We start from the raw sequence: 26,322 nt of genomic DNA, 5'->3' as shown, positions 1-26,322 counted from the left end.
CTTCTTTCTGATTTAGCCAGTTGTTATGTATGCATTTTAATAGGTGCACGCTATCAAACAGAAAATAAAAAGGCCTACTTCCAGCACCTGGAGAAGGGTGTCGGTATTTAATTTTAAGTTCGGGTGGATCACTGAAGTAAGATACAGCTTTCTTATTGATGGCATTATTATCAAATACAATACCAACAACTTCAAACCTTAGGCTTTCTAACTTCAATACAATATCTTTAAGGAAGGTGAAAAGAGCAGGGGCCTGCATGACTGACCGGCAGAATATGAGCTACATCAGTGTACTGTGTATCCAAACTACGCACCGTGAATACGTAGGCTGCAGATGCACATTCGCTACTATTTTAGGCCTGGCCAACTGTTTCCCCCGTTGTAGCCCATTTGTGACTTTAAATGGATTTCATCCATCAAGAGGAGAACTGTCCGGTCTTCTTCAGTTAAAAATCTCACTTTTTTAGTTATGTATCCAAGAAAATGTGCAGGAACTTGTTCAAGAGCAGGATTGCTAGCAAATCCACCACATATCCTAGTCAGAGTAACAGGGCAAGGCATAGCTGTTCTTTCATAAAGTTTATAATTTCATGTTTATCTGGCAACTTTTCAGATAAGTTATCCAAAGTAGTGGTTATGAAATCAATACTCTCATTAGGTTCCTGATCTTCTCTGCTGTTAAATTTTTATTTGACAATATTAAGAATATTAGTTAACTGTGTTGTGGTACAGTTACTGGAAACTTTATGTTCCCTGTTTGACCAAGCTGTAAATCATTGACATGAATAGTGAGAGTGAGATTTGCGTTAGTTGTAACATAACACAGAACTTTCGAAAATGGCACTTCACTAATTAAATGAAAAGACACACTATTCAACTTTCTGACACAGGTCCACTCATTCAAATCACTACTATTAATTTTATCACATAATTCCTTCAACGAAGAGAATGATATTGCCTTCTTATGGTCTTCATGAGTAATCAAACTTTCTTTCAGCGTAGATCTGACGAAAGCATTTTCCAAAAGCTGTCTTCGATCTTCAGGATGTTCTCTTGATGCTGGCGGTGTAGATAAATATTCAGGACACCCTGACAATAGTGCTGCTATTGCACCTATAAAAAATGTTAATTCTCAGTACCTTACCATAGAAACCAAAAGCGTAAGAGATTCGTCCAATAATTATATAACCTAACTCAAAGTCTGTAAACAACCAACTTACCTTTCCTTAGACGTGGACGGTCAAGAGGTGTTGTAATTAATCTTCCAGTCTTAGCTTATATGCTGATGTAGTTCTTTCTCTATCGTGTGCATGGAAATGCAGCTTACAAACCTGTTAAAAATAATGGATTACGTTACGTTAGTATGATAAAAGTTTGGCCTATGTATACAGATTATGTTTATAAATTACAATTAACACCCAGACTAAACAGAACCATTTCATAGGTTTATTTACTAAAGCTGCTACTTACCACATACTGATATGAAGGGGTCAAATTATCACGGTGAACTACTCTTATCCATTCTCTCCTTCCATCTTCATCACGAGGGAAATGGAATGTACTGACTCTCTCCTGAGCAGTATAATTCCCTCTACCAGCACGCATACAGCATCTACGTGGCATATTTATATGTTGAAGTAATATGAACACTATTACACTAACATTTCAATTCAGTCATATAACGGCTACACAGGTGAAACAACCTAGACAGCACATGTGGCTTTGTGTATGTTATGACGCGTAGTGCTTACGTCACGAGCGACTCCAAAGACAGTGTAGCGGCCTTGTTCCTAGGTGGCACTGGCTAGACACGCTTCAGCGCCACGCGTCTCGCCGAACATTGCTAAGGCCCGTATTACAATATCATATTTCTTTGACAAAGAAATATGAACAAATATTCCGCAAATTTTTTGACAAAGATCTGTGGCGTGGCGCTTAAAAGGGGTATTACACTGTCGTCATATTTTTCGTCAAATTTTAAGATAATGGACAACAACTTATTATGCGCTGCAGTTGCTAGTACCACAGTTGCATTGTTTGTGTATTTGGAAGAAAAGCGGCAGACGAAGCCATGCGTATTACGTCGAGATAATAAAAGCATTGAGCAAAATTTGTTGCGAGGGCTGCAAGTGGTGGACGCCAAGTCTTATATATAAATTACTTACGAATGGGTCAGAGTGTATTTCAGTATTTGCTCAGTAAAGTGCCTTCTCATAATACTCTCTTGAGAAATACTGTATGTGCAAAAGACAGGCAAACTGTGACACTGTGATTTCTCGATACAGTAGAAAGCTACTCTAGTTTACAGCACAGCACTCGAATATCACATTGCACATTAACCAAAATAATTCCAGAAACGTGAAGAGATTTATAAAGCACTGAAGAGGGAATATGTGAAGGTAAATAGCTTTGTAAATAGCTGGTGCATTTCTCTCAAGAACACAGTTCTTGCTGCTAGTGTCACTTCTATCTAAGAGCAGTTTTCTTCCACCATTGCTCTTTCTGTATTTAAATCCCATCTACCTTAATATTCTAAGCAAGGTAGATTTGCTGCCATTGAAACTTTTGGCTTCTTTCATGTAGGAACACAATTGATCTGCCGTAGGTAAAAGGTAAATAGCAAAAAAAATACTAAATAAATTTAGTAAACTATATGGGCAATAAGAACCATTTTCATTTTTGAATAATTTAATTAATGGAATTAGTGTTCCACCAACTACTAAATTAATAAAAAGTGTGGCAAAGATGAAACGCTTTTCAACTTGTGGCACCCAGAGTTCAAAAATAGACAAATTAGAATGGCAAGCTAAGAAAGAATGTTTTATTTTCGAGTATTTCCGGCTTGCTGAATAGCTGCCTAGATGTTTGCAGATGTAGAACTGGCTGGCTGTAGGACTGTAGCGGTGATTGTGGATTGTGGACATGAAGTCGCCTGCAGCATATTCCACCCTAGTCGAAGCAAGCTAAAAAAAAATAAAAATAAAAAAAGCCGAAGGAATACACCAACTTTGAAGGCATGTTTACAAACACACTACTGACAACAGAGACGTCAAATAGCTGTTGCGACGCCAGGGCTCCAGGTGGTTACATTTCACATTGCAGCGAACAGAAGACGAACGACCTTTATGATCAAATCTACGGCGAGGCTCTAGATTTGATCATATTTATTTGACGACAGGGGAGGTTTGATAAAGTTCCTTATTACACCATCAAATTTCTTTGACATAAATATTTGACGTAACGACTTTGAGAAAGAAATGTGATAGTGTAATATCGCCCTAAGCGACATGTGCGTCCCACCGTCACCTGTCCCCACTGAAAGTTTTTTTGTTGTTCACAGACGCGCTGCTCGCATGTATTAGGTATATTTTAGAGTGTCACAGTCAGTGTTTGATGACGACTTCATATGTTAATTTCGTAACAAGAGAAAGGATTTTTAGTTCTGATTATGACTTAATACAGTCGAAACCGGTTAATAGTAAAACATCGGGTGTCTTCTCCTATGGATCGTCAGGTACATTTTCTGTGGTGTTTTCAGCAGATATTTGCAATTTCGTTCTTGCAATGTGTAGCTGGAATCAGCCCGAACAAATATTGTTCATTAAATTTCTCATACGACCCCCAGTTTCGATGGAAAGCGTCGGCTTCCTGTCCGTTACAAACAAAATTATTTTTAAATCGCACTTTTACGTGTCCATTCGATAGAGCAGTCCCAAATTAGTGTAGTGCGATATTCCTTTTATCGATATGTATTAACGGGGACAGTAAAACACAAAGAACAAGCCAGAACTTTAGCAGCAACCACGACAGAGCAATGCTGCTGCATAGCAGTCAGCGAGGGCCAGAGAGGTGCTGCCGCTGCTGGTGTAGTGGTTATTACCCGTGCTTTACTGTTCCTCTTGATATATTTCGATGAAATGAACGTAGTTCCTGACTAATTTACGACCGCTCTGTCGAATGGGCACGTAAATTTCCGATTCGAAAATCATTTTCTTTATAATGGGAAACAAACCGACGCTCTCCGTCGAAGCTGGCCGTCGCATGAAAGAAGTGAGGTGGAGCATCTGTTTGGGCTGGCTCCAGCACAAACAAAATTGCAAATATCTGCCAAAACACCAGAGAAAATGCGTCTGACGACTCTTGTATGGGACGCCCTGCTCATATAAAAATTGCGATCAAGACACTTGTTAATAAAAAAAATATATTTTTCTAAATACTTACTTTAAAACATGTTAAGTTGAGGCTAATATATAGTTGCCAATATTGACCCTATTGCTCAATAATATTTTGGAAATAAATTGCGTTTTGTTTCGTATAAAAGAACAAAAAAGGAATTTGAAAAATTGTGTACATAAATCAAACACACGCAACAGAATATGCAATAAACGAAAACTTCTTCACCACTACAGACAACCGAAAACGAAAAGAGTTTCAGCATATTTTTCACTAATTTGTCTCCAATAGGGATTACTACGAATAAAAAGAAGTGCATCAACATTGTCCGGGGAAAAGTTGAGAATGAAACTGCTGGAACAAACATTTCTTTCAGAAGCAGAGCTAGATGCTTGTATACACAATATGTCTCTGGTGATATTCTGAAGAGTCAGCAAATTTTGAAGGCTCGTTTTCCAGTAAGAAGCCACATTTTCTTCTATTTTGCAGTTTTGATTTAAATATTTCTCCAACTCATCTATTGGAATACGAGTCATTGACATCTACCCACAAAGCAAACTTCTTTACTTTCGCTGGTAGTGGAGTTTCTGTGGAATCTGACGAAAGAATTGTCTATTCGTGGCTCGTGCATGCGTCTTTCACCAAAATGATTTTTACCTGATTTTAAAAGAACGAAAGCTTTTTAATATATCGTTTTTCAAATCCAAGTCTATGTGAGCCCTACTGTGACTATGAAAGAATATTGAAAATAAAACGACATGTTCAGTTGTTGAAGCTATTTGAATTTCAGTGTTCCGCCAAGGTCGCTCACAAGTCGATCGGGCGAACTGTTGCAGTTTATATTCATATCAACTGTTCTCTAGTCGAGGGAACATCGACATTCTGTGACCTACCTCGGTTTCAATCGAGAGGCGGATGTTCCCTTTGGAACTGGCCTGTGGCGAGCTATTAACACAGCAATAAATGGATTTTACGTCTCGCATCTGCCGTAACTTCACGCCTCTTGTCGTCAGATACCATTTTCAAATGACGAAAAAGTGACCAGAGAAAAGTAGCTATCTCATGCCACCTCTGGTCAACTAACCTTTTCTCTAAGTCATAAATTGAGGCGTTTGCGTAACAGATCTATTTCAGACGCTTCCCTGTCCTGAGGCACTTGACTCAAATGCTGTAATGTATTCTCATTCCTTGGCAACTGAAAGTGTAGTGTAAGCGATTACTCCAGCTGTAATACCTTTGACGCCTCCTTGAAACGCTGCAAAAACCCTCATGTTTTTAAAGACTTGCTATAAACTAAATGGTAACGTATAAGAATTACAGTAATAGTGTACATACTATGAGGAGAGGAATCAGTTCGCTCATCACTGTGATATCAGTTCCTTCAATTCGAGCTATTTCTTCGTTCTCAGAGAGCTTCTCGCACAAAGCCGGATATTGGCTTTCTACCGATTTCAACATTGTTAACTGCACATTCCAGCGAGTACCTTTGGTCTCTTCCAGTGTTCTACTAACAACATCGAGAAGGCCACTTTTCTTGGTATACATCCTCCACAATAAAAGCATTTCTTAGCACTGTATTTAGCATATGCAGGAACAATTCAATTGTGAATAATCGCGCCGTGCAGCGACAATGCTGATACCTTGGTCAGTAGTAAAAGGCATTTCTTTCAAAGCAGTGTTGTGGGTACCAAGAGACATAAATTTTTTCAACAGTTCTCTTCGAATGGTATCGCCCGATTTTGGTTCGTTTGTAAACCTAGTTGTAAACAAAACGTGAGAGCTGAGAGTCCAGTCAACAAAACAGGAGACAGTACACGTGAGATAATGGTTTCTTCTTCCACTACATGTCCACGTGTCAGTTGTTGCTGAGCAATCACCTTTTGTTATAAAAGAAATTACCTCAGGCATAATTACATCACTTAGGTTTTTAGCCATTTGCTGCGACAAGGTTGTGGGATACCTTTCCGCAAGTCGCTCCAGTGTCGACTAATGTCTGAACAAGATCCAAAAAACCTTCACCTCATATAGTTCGGTACGACCTTAAGTCTCGCCCACACGTAGTCACGCATTTATGGACAGTTACCTCCTGAGCAAGTTTAGGAAGGTGCTTGTCGTCCACACACGAACACCGTTTAGCCACACGAAATCTTGTTTATTGCACATGCGGATAGCGAGAAATGTGCGAAGTGCCAGTTAACCCTTTACCATGAACACAAATTTCACTGAACAGCAAACAAAATTAGCGTTTTTTCCCATCGCCATTCACTGTAGGCTTAAATACCGTCCAAACTGAACTTTTAGGATTCGTTTCAGGCTGTGTAGCTCTATATTAATGACTGATTAACTTTCCTTTTCTCCCTTTTTCTCGACGTACTTCCCTTCCTTTGCAAAGTAAGTTTAGTTTCTGAGCTCATTTTCAGGGTTAAGAAAAAGTATGGGGAATTCGCACCACTCCACTAAGCACTGCTCTACGCGCCATTGGCAAACCCTAACTCGCAACAGCGGTCATTTCTACGACCAGCCTGTTGGCCACAGCACATCAGTGCTTGCGTACAGTACTGGTCAGCTGGGCGCCATCAGCAATTTGTGTGCTGCCGTCACGGGCTCGCTGTGTTGAGCGGCCCGCGGGATGCTCTCTACTCGCGACCCTGCTGAGCCTGGTACACACAGATGCTAGCGTAAAGCACTGCTCTGCCCGTGCAGTGAGATCACGGACACAGTTCGTCCGGGACTGCGGTCCCGTGTGGCAACTGTTCAAATGGCTCTGAGCACTATGGGACTTAACTACTGTGGTCATCAGTCCCCTAGAATTTAGAACTACTTAAACCTAACTAACCTAAGGACATCACACACATCCATGCCCGAGGCAGGATTCGAACCTGCGACCGTAGCGGTCACGCGGTTTCAGACTGTAGCGCCTATAACCGCACGGCCACAGGGGGCCAGCCTGTGGCAACTGTCCGCACGCTGCGCTCCTGTGTACGACTCTGGCTGCCCAGATGCGGAAGAAAAACGCGCAAACTGCGCATGAGCAAGGAAACTGCGTGCGCAACTCTCTCGCTGCTCATCTAAAAAGGGAAACCCCCCACCGAACCCCCCAAAGACTTACTGGTAAGATGGCCCAGTGGATAGCCTTTCAAAAACTGAACACAGATCAAGCATGATAACATGAAGAAAGTATTCTGAACTGAGAAGGAAAAAAATCAGTGAACGGTCCAAACTAAGGAGTGCAATATGAGTGAAAAGGAACAGCCGCAGTGTTGTGGTTAATTGGTGACAATGTTGGACTCGCAAGTGAACGAGCCGTGTTCGAAACTACTCCGTGCCATTTACTTTTATTTAATTTTTTTCACAACATTATGAACTGTCCTTCCAGTCATTGAAATGTTTGTCCTCTTTCTGTAGTCTCGGCAGTTGTCATACTATATGCTGGTTATAGAATAGGAGTCTAGGCCTTCTACAAGCAATTAATGTCAGGGAAATTAAGCTGGTTAAATAGTAAGATTAATCGTTCCAATTACCTAACATATTAAAATTCTTGATAATCTCTTCTCCTTTGTGAGGTCTAAATTATCTGAAATACTCAAACAATGGGCATTTGCAGTCACTGCCTAACTCGTGAGACATTGCCCAACAGTCTCTACAAAGATTAGTTAACGGATGGCTTCTTGCCTTCATCTTGAGATGATACACACATTTTAAAGACCCAAAGAGAACCATACCTCTATAACACTTCAGACTAAACACTATTACTATAAGGAAACAGCACAGAGTAAGAAATCCAGCTGATCACATCTGCAGTCGCCACTCAACTGACCTAACAGATGTAATGCAAAGAGCGGAAGCCAACCTTGGATTTGCTCCAGTCTTTCTGCGATAAGCTCAACAACTTAGAACTTTCTTTCCATTGCCACTGAAAGTAAAACCCTCTGTATCTCTGTTACTAGCCCTGTTATTTGAAAGTCATTTCAACTGCCTTGTAGTACTGACAATTGGCCATCAGAATATGCTAGCAACTGATTTGCCAATTAAATGGACTTACCCCACTTTTTCTGTGGGTTCTTCAATTATGAAAAAACTGAAATTGTAATGATCACATAGATAATGGTGTGAGGAATGCAAATCAAAAGACTGTGTTTTATTTGCAGAACATCTAGGTATTGTTGTGTGGTCTTCATCATCATCATCATCATCATCATCATCATCATCATCAATCCCCATTACGGTCGGAGGAAGGCAACGGCAAACCATCTCCATTCGGACCTTGCCTAGTATGGCGGTGCGGGTCTCCTGCATCATTCCCCTATGCTCTGCCAAGAAGCATGGGACTTAACTTCCATATTAGAGTTTGGGAGAAATACACTTGAAGAGAAATTACTGCATTTAGTAGCAGTTGCTGCATATACTATTTCAGACTGTAAATTTTATATTAAAAATATGATTTGCCTTTAAGTACAGTATTGAACTTGAATGGACTAAATTTTTTAAACTAATTTTGCTGTCTGACAGGTATTTGTGAATAAGTTAGGGTCTGTATTATTTTCCTTAATGACTGACAATCCGTTTGAATATGCTGTGTTACTTACCATCATTGCGAATTGTGTGGTGCTGGCATTGGAAGAGCATCTGCCTTGTAAGGATAAGACGATACTGGCTCAAAAACTGGTATGTATAATAGACAGGTCATATAAAGGCACATTCCAATTTTATAAAGCTTCCGCATTTCTGAGCATGCTGTTAGAAGTAACACACAAATTGAACAAACATAGCACCTCTATATTCTAGGAAATAAAGGAAAGTCATTTGTTTGTGTGTTATACACTGCTCTTCAGTACCATTTATGTTTCCTTGCAGAATGTTACATCATATTGTAAATTTAATTTTTTGTTTTTGCCTGCTGTCTGACTATTAGGTACCAGGACAAATAACAATAAGAACAGTATATCAGTAAAGCATGGGCAAATCAGAATTTTCAGGCAGGTCATGATTTGTGTCTGAACAGAAAATAACATTTCAGGTTTGTATTTTGGTCATGAATGCTGTTTTAACCTTTCAATAAGGATCACTTACCACATTGTTAATAACAACATGGTTTAATAGATGGTTGCCAAAGCTCAGAAATTATTTTCTTTAAGTGACAGAAAGTAAGAACCGATCCTTAAGAATATCGCGTGTTTTTTTAATTGCCCATGTGTTAAATTTGTGAATGAGTGCAGATGAATTATTGTTATTTAACCCTTTGCAAAAAATACTCCATTGACAGTGATAACATTTTAAGGAAGGAATACAGTTCTTGACAGGAAAAGGAGAAAATCTTTACTGTGTATTGTTTCATATAGTACAAGGAAGTAAATGAGTTTCAAGAAATGATAATGAAGGTTGAATCAGAAGTGGAGAATGTGTATAATTCCTTTCTTTTAGCCTACAAACAAAAAAGTTCATCATAAAACAGTTGTTATGACCATGCTTGGTTATCAGTGTATTAAAGTTGGTAACTACATTTAATGTAATTGATTGAATGAAATGTAGGTTATCAATCTTTTAAAATCCAAATTATGTTGTTCTAGACATTTACAGAAATGTAATGCACTTAAGAAGATATTGCAATTGAATTTATTCTTTTTTTTTTTTTTTTGCAGGAAAAAACGGAGGCCTATTTCCTTGGTATTTTTTGTGTAGAAGCGTCCCTCAAAATATTAGCACTAGGTTTTGTACTCCACCCGAAATCATATCTCCGCAATATTTGGAACATGATGGATTTTGTTGTAGTAGTTACAGGGTAAGTGAAGGAAAATAGAACTTAATTTTTTTAACATAGTGTATGTCCTCATCTGTGTGCAATCGCAACATGTCAGATATGTTGAGCTTTCATATTTCAGGATAGCTAAAAAGGTAATTCAAAATGCAGTCATTTCCTTTATCAGTTATGCTTTTATTGTATGCTGCTATAGTTTTATGCCATAATTCTGCCAACATGTGCAAGTTTTTGCTAAGATTGACATCCATGTTATTTTGTTATCGAAACCTCAATTAACATTGTGTCACTGCATAACTGTTATTAAATTTAGGTTTGCTGTCAGTATACACAATTAAAATATGGAATTCATTCTTTTCGTCATTGTGAACTTCCCTACAGTGGTGTTGATGCTGTGGATAGCATAACTTATAGTTTACATTATTGTTAATAGCTCTTTGGCAGACACATTTCAAATCTTAATTTTATGTTATTCTTAATTTATCAATAGTGTGTGTATTCTTAATTTATCAATAGTGTGTGTGTGTGTGTGTGTGTGTGTGTGTGTGTGTGTGTGTGTGTGTGTGTGTGTTAATCATGTATATGTCCAAGCACACTTCTCTGCATCACAATGCTATATCTCTTTTGCATGCTGTATAATTTCAGTGAGTTGATGAAAATCATCAGTTCATGTAAGGGTAAAAAGGATGAAAGGTAAGAGGACGACAACAATATAGTTGTACACACAGGCTGTGGCAGCTGTACTGCAGACATGTGTGAACAGCAGAACACATGTTCCTGCCACTTCACTATCAGTTGATGGATCGTATTCCTCATAATATGAAATGACAAGATTTCTGCAATGCCAAATTAAAATAATATATGAAGGGTATCCCATGACAACACTGCCACTTAACTGTGATTGAAATGCTTATAATTACACAAGTTCACATTCTTTTAATTTAATAGTGATTCTGTTTTAGAAATTAAGAAGTATTCTCTTCCATTGCTAGGTTAGTATTGTTATTAAGTGTTTTACTGTTGCTGTATGTAATACTCTTTGACTACAGATCAGCTCCACACAGATTTCTGATGTAGCTTTTAATTATGGTGCTTTTATCTGCTGTTTGTAAGAGATACAAGACTTTTCCATGCTGAACCTTGTAAATGTTGGTAGAAATTAAACTATATTAAACAGAAAATTAAGTTGAGAAAGTTATTGAAATTATGGGACAGAAATCTGGCCTGTACTTATCTTCAGGATTCAAAATTGATAGGTTCTAAAAAGAATTGATTATAGGAGGAAAGTTTTCTAAAAAGAAAACACACAAGTACCAGTAGCTAGAATTAGTGTTACCTATTTCAAATGTTTCTATTGACGGTATTAAGAATTTTGCCTCTTGAAGGTAAGCACTGACCTACAATTCTGTCTTCTTGGAGTCTTTAGTAAAATTTTAGTACTTAGGTAATGTTAATGAGCTATATTTCCTTTCTAATTTTAGTAATTACAAATAAGTCTTGCATATAAGATAATCTTCATAAACATGTCATTTGTACTATTTTAGATAAGAAAGATGGTTCTCAGCATGGAGCTGCCCAGTCATACATCTCCAGTATTATGCTGACAAATGCATCTGTTGTATTTGATGCAGAGCCAGATAATGTAGCATAAAATTTTTAGTACCCACAGCTGTCCTTACTTCATAAGTACCATTCATACTATTGTGGACCCAACACAAGACACGACTTGGTCAGAATGGCTACCTCACTGGGACTCTGTGAGCATGGAATTCAATCACAATAGGGCCACAAGTAGCATTCTAGCAGGAGGGCTCATAAAGTAACTCAACACCCACTTGACTCCCAGAGATTTATTATAATCAGTATATAATTGTTGAACAGTAACATGGACTGTGAGTGTCCACGTCACCTCCTGAAGGCTGCAGTACTTCTGCCAGAGATAACACTGTGACTATCGTGGTGTTAATACAGAGTTCATATAAGTTGAAGTACATGCCCCACTATAGTTCACTGATGGTGATGGAGCCATCAGAGGTGGCAGCAAAAGGGCAGGTGATGAGGATGAAGGTAGCAAAGGCTCTGTTGTTGGTAGACAGTAGTCATCAAACTAAGTTCTTCACACAAGGCCAAACCAATCACTGGAATCCACAATACGATCCCACCATACCTGTGTCCTTTATTACTGAAGGTAGTGGTATCTGTTTGCTTGCTGGTTTAGATTGTTGCACTATGTACCAAAACTGCAAGTCCAAGAGTACCATATGGGGACATCAATTGCTTGCCTCAGAAACTAGGCGAGATAATGACTGGCTGCTGGTGCAAAGTGTTTTGCTGCCATAGGCTTTAATGGTCCAATTGCAGCTTTGTGGAGTTGATGAAACAATGAAGTGTACATGCTTGCTTCATCCAGAAAACAGCATGTACTATCCAGTGAGAGGGTGTTACAATGGTTTGGAGGCTTGTATGCCATTAACAATGTATTCATCTTAAGTAGCAGCAAAGAAGTAGTCAGAATACTGAAGGGCATCCTGTGGCTGTGTACACTACCACTCCTGGTTGTCATGAAAATGTTTAGGGAATTTGTCATGTGCCAGTGGAGGAATTAATGCTTAAAATTGCAAAATGACATTCGGCAGTTGACCAAGTCAACTGCTCAACATCTATGTACATACATACGCTGAGGCCACCCAAATGGAGAGAAACTGGTTTACTGTGTTACAAAATAAGGTATTGGGAGTCAGCAGTTACAGTGCCTGTGCTGTTGGAGCTTCAGTATGTATGTTTTAATCAGTAATTGACCAAGTCAACTGCTCAACATCTATGTACATACATACGCTGAGGCCACCCAAATGGAGAGAAACTGGTTTACTGTGTTCCAAAATAAGGTACTGGGAGTCAGCAGTTACAGTGCCTGTGCTGTTGGAGCTTCAGTATGTATGTTTTAATCAGTAGTATCTTATTTATAAATAACAGTGCAGTAACAAGACTTGTATTTGAGGTAACACTGTAACAGGTGTAGTGCCCAATATAAAATTTTTAGTCAAAACACTTAACTTAATTGTTGGAGCAGATAGGTTATAGTGTTGCAGAGAGGCCAACTCAATCATTTTCATTATAATTTTAATTAATTAATTAATCAATTAACTAATTTTGTGATCACATAGTCAAAAGATTTTATTGTTTTATATAATTTATAATTACTTTAACATTTGGTGGAAAATAAATTATGGATTTGCACAGCACTTTTCTGTATGCAGAGATTTTTTAAAGCCTTTTACTTTATTTTTTAAAAAGTGAAGAAATACAGAGGTGTGAGACAGTTTTTAGTGTTTGTGTGACTGCATTTCTTTTAAATCGCATGCATTTTAACAATATTTGCCACACACAACTTTTGTACATGAACTGTTGTATGTGAGCTATTGTTCATGGTGTTGAGAACCATATCTAGAGATCATTATCATGAGAATCAACAAAAGATGTTTTGCAGAATTTAATAAAACCTGTTCCATTATATGAGAGAAGCAATTATTATTAAAATTGCCATCTCAAATTGTTATGACACCATAATACAACTTTCATCTGTTGCAAAATTTTGTTTATGTACAGAATGGGAAACTGTACCACAATTCAGGTTGCATGTTGTGATGCAAAATAAGGAAAATCACCAAAAGAATTAATAGTATAACACTGTAGGTTTCAAAACTAGTAAAGAATGATCCAGTTCTATTACAATGTCACTGTGGCTATCTTGTCAGCTACGATTATTTTCTGAGGAAGAGATATGAGGCACTTTGAGATTTCATGTTTTTGTCATTTTGTGTGAAATCCTAGAGTAATGAAACATGTTAAAAGGATGCAAAGTAATATGTATCCTCACATTTATTGTCTCCTGTTTCACCTATTTTCTGAATGTAGAAACTGAATTTTGTGATAGTAACAACAATTATTACTAACACAAGTAGATATCAATAGTCAGGGTCTTTATTTTCTTCTTATGTGTCACGGTATGCAACATCGCTAAACATATGAGATCATGAGAAAAAAAGGACAGTTTCCATCTTTAATTTACTGTTCTTGTAGTTAAGTGATGTGGTGCAATGGTTAGGTTACTGATTTCATACCCAGTACCAAGGTCCAGATGCGATGATTTAAGTTTTTCACAGTTAACATCATGATTTAAGTCTTTCACTGTTAACACCACGATTTAAGTTTTCCACAGTTTTTTTTTTTTTTTTGTCTCAATTTCCTTCACTGACGCCTTGGTTGATTTAGTGCACCATCATTACATTACTGGGTGAGTGCTCAACCTCTAATGACCTTACCATTGAATGGATGATAAACTCTAACAGCCTTACTTATTTCTTATGCTGGCACACTGTTGTGATTTGCTTTCAGTCTTGGAAGAACAATTACCAAAATTGTGAAAAGAATGAATATTTCATTATCACAACTTGCTTCAGCAGTATTTTTTACTGTAAATTGCAATATCACTGTGATAAGTTGTTGCATTATTTCCAGTACAAAGTATCCACTCTTTCACTTCTGAAGTGCTCATTCATACTTTCTTAATATCTGGCACTGGGTATATAATTAGCAGTTGAAGTTTCTTTCTGTTCATCTGGGCTAATTGTAAACATAATATATGCCCTAAAGATAATGTAGTACAGTAACTCTAACAGAATGTACTCCGATGAAAATCATTAGTGAGGTGGATCTAACTTAAAGAGATTTGATATACATTTTGTAACATGCATCAAACTTATAATAATTGTTTCTAGTGGTAGCTCCAAGCCCAAGGCCATAAAAAATTATGGAAATATGTAAACTTATTGGGAAATATTAGAACACATTCTCTTAACTTGTTTTAAAACAGAAAAATTTTAGACTTACAAAAGCCGGGGAACTAAGGAAGCTGCCTTAACCAAAGGGCAATATTTTGTCTTATGTCATGCTACAAATAAATTATGTCGTAATAGTAATGCCTCATCACACTGTGGGTTATATTGTAGTAAAAGGGTTTATAAACTAGGAATGGGGGTCATAACTGGTTTCTGGTGGACTATAATTTGTTTCCAAATTCTTGAACAGTGTTCAGTGATTTACATCTATTACTTCCTAATATGACTTCATCAGTCAGACAGAGTAGTCCTTAAGTATGCAGCCAAAACTGGTGCTCAGGTAAGCAAACTTGATTATGTGCAGTCAACTGGCAGCTCTTGAACATTATGAATGCATCTAGATATTGCTTCATACATTATAAGCACAGCTGATGCATCCACGTAAGTCTTCAGGTGAACTCATAATTCTCCCTTATGCATAGTGGATTGCAAAGTACTGATATGCAATCAATAGGTAAGTAACACTAAGTGAGGTCAAGTTCACACCATCAAGACAGTCATCGTCAAAATGTTTATGGAAAAAGAGGAAAACACTGCTGTTATGGCAACTGACAGACCAATTGGGCCTAACAAATTCTGTGTCATCCTCAGCTGTCAACATCATCAAGACACAGTATATATAGCGCCACCGGGTCAGCACATTGCTCTCCTGGTCATTGTCAGGTTAGCACATCTGGTACTGCAACTTCTCATTTGAATAGCTCCTCAGTTGGAATCACAAGGCTGAGTGCTCACCATTCCCCCACAAAGGAAAAATCCCTGGCAGTACCTCGAATCAAACTTGGGTCCCCCACATGCCAGACAGCTGCGGTGACTGCTCGGCTATGGAGGAGGACCTTTTTATTGACAACCTCTTTATTTAAGAGTTACACTAAAATTCCTATTTTTCTGTTTGAGGTCATGTAATGGTTAAGGTACTGGACTTTTATTTGAGGGAGGCAGAGTTCAAATGGTTATCTAGCCATCTAGATTTATATCTGGGCTAGTACCATTGGAAAGTACATGGTTGATTGTTTTCTCATCTTTGTCCTATCCAAGCATACACTCCATCTCTAATGATCTCACTGTTGAAGGATCAATGAAGCCTTGTCTTCCTTCTTAATACAGCCTGTCTGCATGTTCATTGTTTCCTTGCTCTCATTTGGTCTCTCATTAATAATAGATCATTAGCTATGGAATAATTGTCTACTGTGAGTTGTCATTATGATCTTCTGCATTCACAGACATTGATGCAGACAGACTGTAGATAACACCACAGTGTGCTGAATGGTGAAGACAGAATGGTGTTAAATTATTGAAGATATCAAGAAACATTTGAGCAAAGATTGGTAACATTAGTGAACTAATCTACAATCAATGCTATACTGCTCTGCAAAACTTAAGGATGGGATAGATACAGTAACATAACATATTAACAAGTCCGTGAAAATGAATGAAAGTGTGAGAGCTTGTTACCAGACATCTCACAGTGATGCACATAAAGCTAGAGAAACTGGAAGAAGTGAAACCACTTCAGAGACTTTACTGGTCTTGTACAGGTATGCTTTTTTGTGTATAGATTGAAGTAGCGAGTGAAAATTTGTATGAAGGCTAGGAATTGAACCTGTGTCTCCTGCTTACTAGGCAGGTGTGTCAGCCACTACGCCACCTTGGCAAAACGGTTCACACAACTGCACAGATTACCCAGCCCCACCTCCCTCCTCGATCCAAATTCTAACTGCCATCCCAGTCTACTGTAAATGCTCCCTTACACATGAACAGAATTGCCGAGGCTCTTTGTGTTCTGCAATAGCATCTCAGCACTGAATGTAAATGAGGGATCCAGCCAGAAATCCAGAACATGGAGAGCCTTGGCAATCCTGCTCATGTGTAAGGGGGAATTTACAGTAGACTGGGGCAACAGAATTTGGATCAAGGAGGAGGTGTGTCAGGGTGCTCCATTCAGTTGTGTGAATCAGTGTGCCAGTGTGCCAAGTGGCTTGGTAGCTAATGCACCTGCCTAGTAAACAGGAGACTTGGGTTCGATTTATGGCCTTGTACAAATTTTCACTTACCACTTCAGTCTATGTACATAAAATCATATCTGTATGAGACAAGTAAAGTCTCGTTAGGTTGTGTTATTTCATTTCTGTAAGTACCTGCACCTGGGTTTCAGGCTGGATCCCCCATTTTCATTTGATGTTGAGGTGCTGTTCCAGAACATGGAGAGCCTTGGCAGCTCTGTTTGTATGGAAGGGGTAATTTACTGGGGTGGCAGTGAGAATTTGAATCAAGGAGGGAGGCATGCCAGGGTAATCTGTACAGTTGTGACAACCGTTGTGCCAAATTGGGTTAGTGGCTAATGCACCAGCCTAGTAAGCAGGATACCTGGGTTTGATTCCTGTCCTTGTTACACATTTTACTTGCCGCTTTGGTCTATATATGTAAAAGTGGAAGAAGAATGAAGAGTGACAAGTGTAGCTCAGATGTTTTTTATTGCTCATAGCATTATTTGACATGTGTAGGGAGCACTCAGAACCACAGGCAATGCTGCCTAAAGGAGGGGATGTGGTTGACCACAGTCATCTGCAGCAGCAGATGACGGCTACATTGTGCAACAGGCAAGAAAGTACCCATGTCAAACAGTGGATACAGTTACAACCACATTTAACAGGATTGCAAAGCATGCAATGTCGACTCCACAGTGGAATGGTGATTGCATGGCGGTAGGTGGTGGTTTCTTTGCCTGATAACCAGTATGTTGTGTTCTGTTGATACCTGCGTATCGGAGGCACCGTTTGCGATAGTGCCAAGAGCATAGCGACAGTTACCCTCTGTACTATATCGTAGTAGTTCTTTTATGTATGGTCCAAATTTCATAAAACTATGTTAATTGGCACTGACACATCATGTAAAACATACTTTTGTCTTTAAGTTCTACACATCAGTGTATTTTACGGTTCTATATTTGTCTCATGCCTAAGTTCTGCAGAGCAACATACTGTATTATACAGGGCAGACCTCGGAGGAAAGGTGATAAGAATGGTCAATTGGAGCAAAATGCCTTATTCCAAATGGTTTCTGAGGTAAAAGTAAACATAGAAACATGTGTTTACAAAGTATTAATTGAAAAATATATTTTCTTAATACATTAACCTCTCAGCATTATTGTACACATCACATTACAGCTATTCCAGGGTACACAATAAATGTTCAAATATTCCACTGTCATCTTCACTGCATTTGTGTAGTGTTAGGATAACATGTTGTGTCGCTTGTCTGAGTGCCTCTGCACATTCGCTAATGAGGGCAGCAATGTGAAGGATGATGTGACCAAGCACTTCATCTCACGTGTTCACCTTTCATTTGTGCAACTCTGACTTCATCCAACTGCATTAGCAAAAATGTGATAGCATGAGCACTGCTGATATTGGTGGCCAGTTAATTGTACTACCACAACCATTCCAACGATTAGGATAAGTGTGGTTAAAATGTTTCCTCCCATGTCTGGTAAAATGTCATGCTGGAGGTACATTGCAGTCCACGGAACTGAAGATTCTTACGGTGTTCAACAAATGAAATTTCAAAAAACTGAAGTTAAGTCTGTCATCTCCTTTGCTCTGCTAAACTGACTGTACGTATCAACATGTTACTGCTCCTACTGAAGATTGAAAAATGAACTAGGACATTGGTTTCCATTGTAGCATGTGGATTTTCTTGTGACCATTGGTGATTGTTATATGTGTTGTTGATTCCATTCCATGTAAATATGCCTTCATCAGTGAAAAGTATTAATTCAAGCAAACGAAAATTTTCATTTAACCAGTCACGTAGCATTGTCACCACTGTGACACTGTATGTGAAATGGGTACAAGTTTTCCCCATATATGTTTTTGTGGGACATTGATATCTGCAGAATATCGACATGTGCTGGTAGTAGGACTATCTTGGACCATTTCAACCATGTGTTGCTGTTCCTGCACAGGTTGTTGAACTACATGTTAAGAAGAAAGATGGGAACTACGAATAGTAGCTGTTTCATGCAATACGCTGAAACTTCTACACTCTACGATCAGGAATTCGATATTTCAGAAATTGCCAATGGTATTCTTTGACAGCAGCAGGAACACTACCATTGCAGAATCCATAAACATATACATCTCTGAATCTTCTTCATCAGTGTAAATATGTGGCATTTTACCCAGTGCATGTACATCTACATCTACATCTACATGACTACTCTGCAATTCACATTTAAGTGCTTGGCAGAGGGTTCATTGAACCACAATCATACTATCTCTCTACCATTCCACTCCCGAACAGCGCGTGGGAAAAACAAACACCTAAACCTTTCTGTTCGAGCTCTGATTTCTCTTATTTTATTTTGATGATCATTCCTACCTATGTAGGTTGGGCTCAACAAAATATTTTCGCATTCGGAAGAGAAAGTTGTTGACTGAAATTTCGTAAATAGATCTCGCCGAGACGAAAAACGTCTTTGCTTAACAGATGCTTCACTCTGATAACTCTCAGTTCCTCACACTTCTTCATTCACAAAACACCACAAACAACTGAGCATTCTGTGGGCTAGTTTATCACCAGGCAAATTTAATGGCAGAGACATCCCAAGCAAAGACAGTGAAGGCAATGAGGTAGATTGGACTATAGTGAAACATCAAAGGAGTTGGGTGGGTGAGGCACATATGTGAGTGCCACTAGCCTAAAAACAGATGTACATTAAATGTGTTCTATTTAGGAAACCATTTGGAATAGGGCATATGTACATGTGAAGCTGATGCAACATCTAATCTTGATAACATCTATTGTAGTGTATCACGAACCCTCTCAGATAATGGCAAACAGAATTTCCAACTAGTGCACTCTGTCTAATTATCTGTGATACTACTGTAGGATGTAAAGAGTAAACTCAAAGTCAATAGAGCAAACAAAGTTACCAACTAGAGATCGCCAAATGTGTATTTCGATACAGTCATAGGGGGTTATGAGAAAATTTAGGAGGCAGTCAGCTGACGAGAAAATGCGAACAGGTTTTCTCACTTGGTGTTGTGGTGTACTTCGTGGCTCAAGTTGAGGGAGATTTTTTGATGAAATGCTATTCAAAGATCTGAGCTTTGTTTCTTTTATTTCCTTAAAGCCAGGTTATATCATGGTATGGAGTCCACTTTAAACTATAGGTCCACTTATATCATTGGTTGATTAAGTCATTTCTAAGGGTGGGAGAAGATAAGGACATCCCACCTCTAACACGACCATGCTTAATAAAGTACAATGGTGTTCAAACCAACCTTTAGAACAATGATAGATTTATTTTCATATGAAAATGAAATTCAGATATGAAGCAGTTGCTTCAAAAATTCAGAAAACCAAAAAGGTACTTTTCCTCGTATGGACATGATTATTTATGAGTCATTGATTGTTGTATATTTCTGACACACACCAAGAACAAACCTCTCACAAGTTCTGAACAGCACAGACTATGTCTTTCAAATTTTAGTCACAATGAAGTTCTTAGGATCCATTTTTAATATCCATGAAAATTTAAGTAACTGATCTTTCAAAAATTGTACTTGATTTACTGCTTATAGCAAAGTTGGTATCCTGTGTAAAAATGTTTTCTGTTCCAGTAATTGGCCAGAGTGGATAATTCTTATGTTGGTTCAGAGAAAACATGTTTCATCGTTCTTAATATATTTTTCCTGCCTACCAGCCACATCAAAACTAACAATATTCATGATAGGGGTGATGAGTCATCATCAGGAACATAAACGAGACTGAGAACTTTGCTAGCTGTGGATGAATCCTTTTCTGAGATGGGGTATACATGTATACATACCTGTACTGTGTGTGTGTGTGTGTCTGTGTGCGTGTGTGTGTGTGTGTGTGTGTGTCTGTGTGTGTGTCCAGTTTAAAAAAACGGTTCATCTGAAAGCTAGTAAAGTTTTTGCACTTGTTTATGTGCCTGATGACTACTTATTGTCTCTACTGTTTAGTGAGTGGTTACCTTTAGTCCTAAATTATTTATATTCTACCAGAAATTTCCGCTACAATATTCACGACACTTTAAATTTAGTTACATTTTGCAAACCTTTCTATATCCTAACAATTTCATGCTCTTACAAAACAAAATCTACTTGTACCCTACTACACACGTAACCATTTTTGTACAGAATTCATTACTATGAATTTGGCCAATTTATTGACATGTATTCAAAAGATAACAGTAAAATTTTGATAGTTCCCTCAGACATCCCTCAGAAGCACACACAACTGTGATAATTTCTGAGAAGTTTTGTCTTGAAATGTATCAAAAACTTGAAAACAGAAGCTCACTTCACCTGTTTGAATTTTCTGCAGTTCCTGTCCAACTGAAGAAAACTGGAGACTCCAAGCAGAATGTAGCAAAACGTCAGCTTCAGGAAAATTCACTTTGTGACCAGCACTATACAGGCTATTTGCTGTGAAAAGACAACATGTAACATTTCTCGGATTTAATTATACAGTGGTTGTACAAATCACCCGAATTAAAAAAATCTGCTAGCACCTGGAGAATGTTTATAGCTTTTGATCTTGAAATGACAAGGTTCCAACTTGTCTTTGACTTCTTTCAAGAAGTGCATCTTCATGATTCAGATTGGTTTTTTGTGTTGTCATTTCTAGCAATATTTTGATGGAATTTTGGAGATCAAATTATTTAGGCCCATGTGGTTTGTACCTTACTATATATTGGTTTTGTGTTAACTGTGGTCGGCCGGGGTGGCCGAGCGGTTCTACGCACTACAGTCTGGAACCGCACGACTGCTATGGTCACAGGTTCGAATCCTGCCTCGGGCATGGATGTGTGTGATGTCCTTAGGTTAGTTAGGTTTAAGTAGTTCTAAGTTGTAGGGGATTGATGACCTCAGAAGTTAAGTCCCATAGTGCTCAGAGCCATTTTGTTAACTGTGATGAAAGTAGTCCTGATTTTCAGTAAGAACCTTGTCACTCATCGTCTCTCTCTCTCTCTCTCTCTCCTTTTTTTCTTTTTTTTTTTCTGGCCTTATCCTGTATCTTTGAGTGGTCAGCATGTTAATCTGGATTTGGCACCTTTAGTGGTAAAGTGCAATCTTACAGAACTAGGATTTACTCCATTTAATTTAAAATCTGCTATTCTATTAAACTATAATTGAATGATTATTCTTGATATCATCTCCTGAAGGGTCCCCCACACATGCAGATTAAATATATGGTTTATTGAGAAAGTCCATTTAACCATGGTATAATAACATGGCAAATTTTAATAAGTGAATCATGACATGTAATTAAGTTTCAAAGCAGCCAAGATCTGCAAATGTATACAAAATTAACAGTAAGACAAATAACTGTATTGCTTTACTAACAAATTTGTCAGTTGCTGGAATAATACATTTGTTAGAGAGGTGTAAAATGAATTTTTTTTCTCCTCCTCCTCCTCCATTGCAAATTGTGGTATGCCCAAGTACATGTATCCTAATATGATTTCACAGTGAAAAAAAAGAGCAAAAAACATGGTAATGACAATATTTCATTCCATTTCATATTTGGGTGCTGATGACCTCACTGTTTAGCGCCCTATATATGCTACCGCCATTGCATATTTAAATCTACTGATAAGCCAAAATATTATGAGCACCTGCTTAACACCTTGTTGGTCCATCTCTGGAATCCAATCCAGTAGCAGTTTTGTGTAGCGTGAATTCAACAAGTCCTGAGTAGGTTTCTGGAGCTATGTGGCATCAGACATTTAAACACAGGTCACACTGTTTCTATAATTTACGTGCTGGTTGTTTGTGGGGATGGGGTTAATGCCTGATAGCCATGGGCACCTATGCCCAGGGGCAAGGGGGTGGTGGAGGCATGCCATCTCACCCCCCCCCCCCCTCTCAAATTCTCTGTGAAAGGAGAAAGTAAAGTGTAGTCAAGTGATTTTCTTTCAAGAAGAGGATTTATAAGTTGGCATTTAGCAGGTTTTTAACAGGACTGGAGTTTTTATGTATACTTACAAGTCACCATTTGTCTTTCAAACTTCCAAAACATTAAAAATACTTCATATCCCCAGATCTAGGCTCCCCCCCACCCCCACCCCCCACCCAATAAACTAGCATATGGGCACCCTTGCTGATAGAATCACTGATGTGTTCCTTTGGCGTCAGATGAGGCAAATTTTGTGGGTGAGGCATCAATGTGAGACCTCTGGAATGCTTCTCATTGCAAATATGAACCTCACCTTCACCTTTTTGAACAAACTTTGGTGTCCCTGCAGTGCTGTCGCCTCTTATTCTTGACGAAATAGACGTTTTCATCCTTTAATCTGCTACTAGATTATTTCCAATCTGATGAAATATCTATTTTTTGCGTGCCCCGTACTGGTCTGCTTTCTTCAAGTTCTCCTTAAAACTACAGTGTGGATGTCCCTCATGGGTACATTTTTTGAGATGTCCAAACTGTTTCAGCCTGTCTTCAACATAGAGTTCACAAACGGGTTGTTTCATTTGGATGTTTTTCCCCTGTCTCTCTTTGTTTTCGTACTGTAATTCTCCATTGCTGTACTAATACTTCTGTTGTTTGTGGTGTGCAGAATTATTTGATTTAGGTGCGACTAGACACTTCAACAAGAACAACAAACAACAGGATTAGTGTTGCAACAACTTAAAAAATACTCTCTAGTTCCCTAATGTTACATCAATGCCCATTGCCAACTGGCCATGCTTGATTGGCTAATGGAGATGGGTATCTTCAATAACTGCTTACACATCATTACTGATTTACATAATTTATTAATAATAGTTCACTGAAAAACAAGTCCTAAAACACTTCATAGCAAGACTGATTAAATAACTGTTCCTCTGGGTAATAAATTCTCAACCAATAACAGTAGCAAACAACATCATTTCCAAATAAAAACTTACAGAATCGTAATGGTAAAAAGGTACCTTACAAACTTCAAAATTCACTTTCATGTAACACACAGATATAAAAACATATCCAAAACTCACAGTTATCATATATGGTAAAACCCAGTATTTAAAACCCACTGAACTACAGCGCAGAACTGAATTTCAAATCTATCCAATGAGTAATCCTGATAACAGAAAATTATGGTAACAAATAAGAAATATAATAACTTTATGACAATGCCCAACCAGCATTGGCCACGCTTTTACACACTTGTTAATTCCATTGAAAAGTGATAATTACTGCTCAATCTCAACACAGTTAAGCAAACTAACACTGCAGAAAAACTGAAGGTTAATACACATACCATATTCCAGTGCTTTCTTCTCCAGTATCATGACATCCTTACTGTGGGCGAACATGCTACAGCACAGCATGTTCAGGTTAGGCCCACGCTGTCTTCCTTCTTTGCTGTGGCAAAACACCCACAAACGACATCAGCCACAGCTCACCGTAATTGCGTCCATACAATTGCAGAACCCACAGCTTATCATTCCACAGCAGCGTTGAATTCCCAAGCATCTCAGTTTCACCATCGGTCCATAACCACAGAGTGCCAAAATTATTAAATGCCCAATTAGGACCTTCTGGACCCCAACACTCTGCCGTTCTGTACTTCTCACTCAGTACTGTCCAATCCTCCACTCCTCATCGCCAGAGGGCCACTCGCCACCAACTCGGCGCCCCAGTATCTCTGGCGAGGCCAATATCGACCTTAACACTCACTGCTGGAACACAATCATGCTAAAATTTGGCACATACTCCCCCCCTTAATTGCCGATCATGGCTCCCTTAAGTTCCCAGAATGAATAAGTGATTGACCTGGTTTTATCTGAGAGAGATGAGCTGGTATTATCTTTCCATGCTGGGAGCCATCAGCATAACGATGACCGGTGTTACGAAACGTCTAATAATGCATGGCCCAATGAAATGTGGGAGGAGTTTTTTAGTAACCTTATCCACCTTGCTGCTCATGGCCTGGAAATTTTTTACATACACAGAATCTCCCAATTTATACGGGTTTGGCCACCGCCCTTTGTTGTACCGCTTTGCACGAATCTGATGAGCCTTAAGAATATTGCCCTTCGCCCTTTTGCACTGATTCACCAGCTACTGAGGCTCAATGTGCTCAGGTAGCAGATCCCTAATGGACCATAGGTTACTGAGAGGAGTCGATATCTTAAAGTTCAATATGAGCTCCGCAGGAGTCGACAAATGCGTTTCATGCTTGGCCTTGTTAAACGCCATCATAATACTAGGGAGTGTGCGATCCCAGTTCTCCTGGTCTTTACTGTGATAGGCAATTAATGCCACCCTGAGATTGTGATTTACCCTTTCGGCATATGATGGGTTCGGGTAATAGGGAGTCGTGGTCCCATGGGTAATGCCCATTCCCATGCAAAAGTTCTTAAACCCTCCTGAAGTAAAACATGAAGCATTGTCGCTAACCAAGTACTGTGGCAGCCCAAACATGCCAAATATATTTTTCAAATTCTGTATCACAATTTCAGTCGTCACTGCCCTAGTGAGATACATCCAAGTAAACCTTGTGAAGGCATCAATACATACTAGGATGTACTTATTACCTTTCTTAGATCAAGCTAGAGGCCCTACAAAGTTGATGTACATTTTCTGAAGGGGATAGCCTGCAGGTATGGATTCCAGCCACCCAACACTACCATCCTGCGCTGGTTTGGCAGCAGCACACACCTGACATGTACTAACATTGTGCTTAATATCTTTATCCATTCCCTTCTATATGAAATGCTGACGAAGTTTTGCTTGAATTTGAAATATTTCCAAATTTCCACCCACCAGCAATTCATGAAAATATTTAAAAATGAAAGGTGCCAAATCTCCAGTCACCACAATTTTGTAACCTTTATCGTAGCAAGCCTTGCAACACAGTACACCATTTCTAAGCAGGTATGGCGTCACCACCTTTCCTTCTTCAATTTTTTGTTTTACCCCCCACACCTCCTCGTCCTTCTCCTGATATTCTTGAATGTCTTTAAACAGCAGTGGAAAATCAGTGAGAATTGAACTAATTCTCCCTATGGAAGCACTATCTTCATCCAATTCATGACTATCATGTTGTATGTCAGTTCCTGTAAAAGGCGGCTGAGACCATCAGCTACCTGGTTTTCCGATCCTTTAATGTTCTTGACCTGGAACTTAAATGCCAAGATCATTGTTGCCCACCGGGCTATCCTTCCAGTCTTACGAGGACGTGCAAGGATCCAGCTGAGTGCCTGGTTATCGGTCTCTAATAAAAACTGTGTATGTTCCACATAATACCAAAATTTCTCTATGCCAAATAATATTGCGAGTGCCTCCAGCTCGTAAATAGAATAGTTCTTTCCTAAATGGTTCAACGCACATGAAGCATAGGCAATAGGCATCCTTCCTTCGTCTCCTTCCCGCATTTGAAACGTCAGTCTGAATTATAAGCAGAGCATTGAAATCAGGAAGTGTGAGTACTGGTGCTGATGCCAAGGACTGTTTCAGGGATTCCCACACAAATTT

The 26,322-nt window shown here is 38.7% G+C and overlaps 1 protein-coding gene and 1 long non-coding RNA gene across 2 annotated transcripts in view; one reads left to right on the top strand and one right to left on the bottom strand.

Moving 5' to 3' along the window:
- Positions 1–668: 668 nt before the first annotated feature.
- LOC126299314 (uncharacterized) lies at positions 669–1,777 on the bottom strand. The gene is made up of 3 exons (XR_007552782.1): positions 1,471–1,777; positions 1,221–1,331; positions 669–1,113 (listed from the first exon to the last, which is right to left on the bottom strand). It is a non-coding gene; the product is annotated as an uncharacterized LOC126299314 (long non-coding RNA).
- A 6,944-nt stretch (positions 1,778–8,721) lies between these two features.
- LOC126298058 (voltage-dependent calcium channel type A subunit alpha-1) overlaps positions 8,722–26,322 on the top strand; it is an 860,595-nt gene continuing 842,994 nt past the window's right edge. Inside the window, exons 1-2 of the mRNA XM_049989377.1 lie at positions 8,722–8,838; positions 9,813–9,952. Coding sequence (XP_049845334.1) covers positions 8,722–8,838; positions 9,813–9,952 — 257 coding nt within the window. The remainder of the gene's footprint in view (positions 8,839–9,812; positions 9,953–26,322) is intronic.

The sequence above is a fragment of the Schistocerca gregaria genome, chromosome X (genome assembly GCF_023897955.1).
Source record: "Schistocerca gregaria isolate iqSchGreg1 chromosome X, iqSchGreg1.2, whole genome shotgun sequence".
Taxonomy (NCBI): domain Eukaryota; kingdom Metazoa; phylum Arthropoda; class Insecta; order Orthoptera; family Acrididae; genus Schistocerca; species Schistocerca gregaria.
This window is presented reverse-complemented; position numbering and strand designations above follow the sequence as displayed.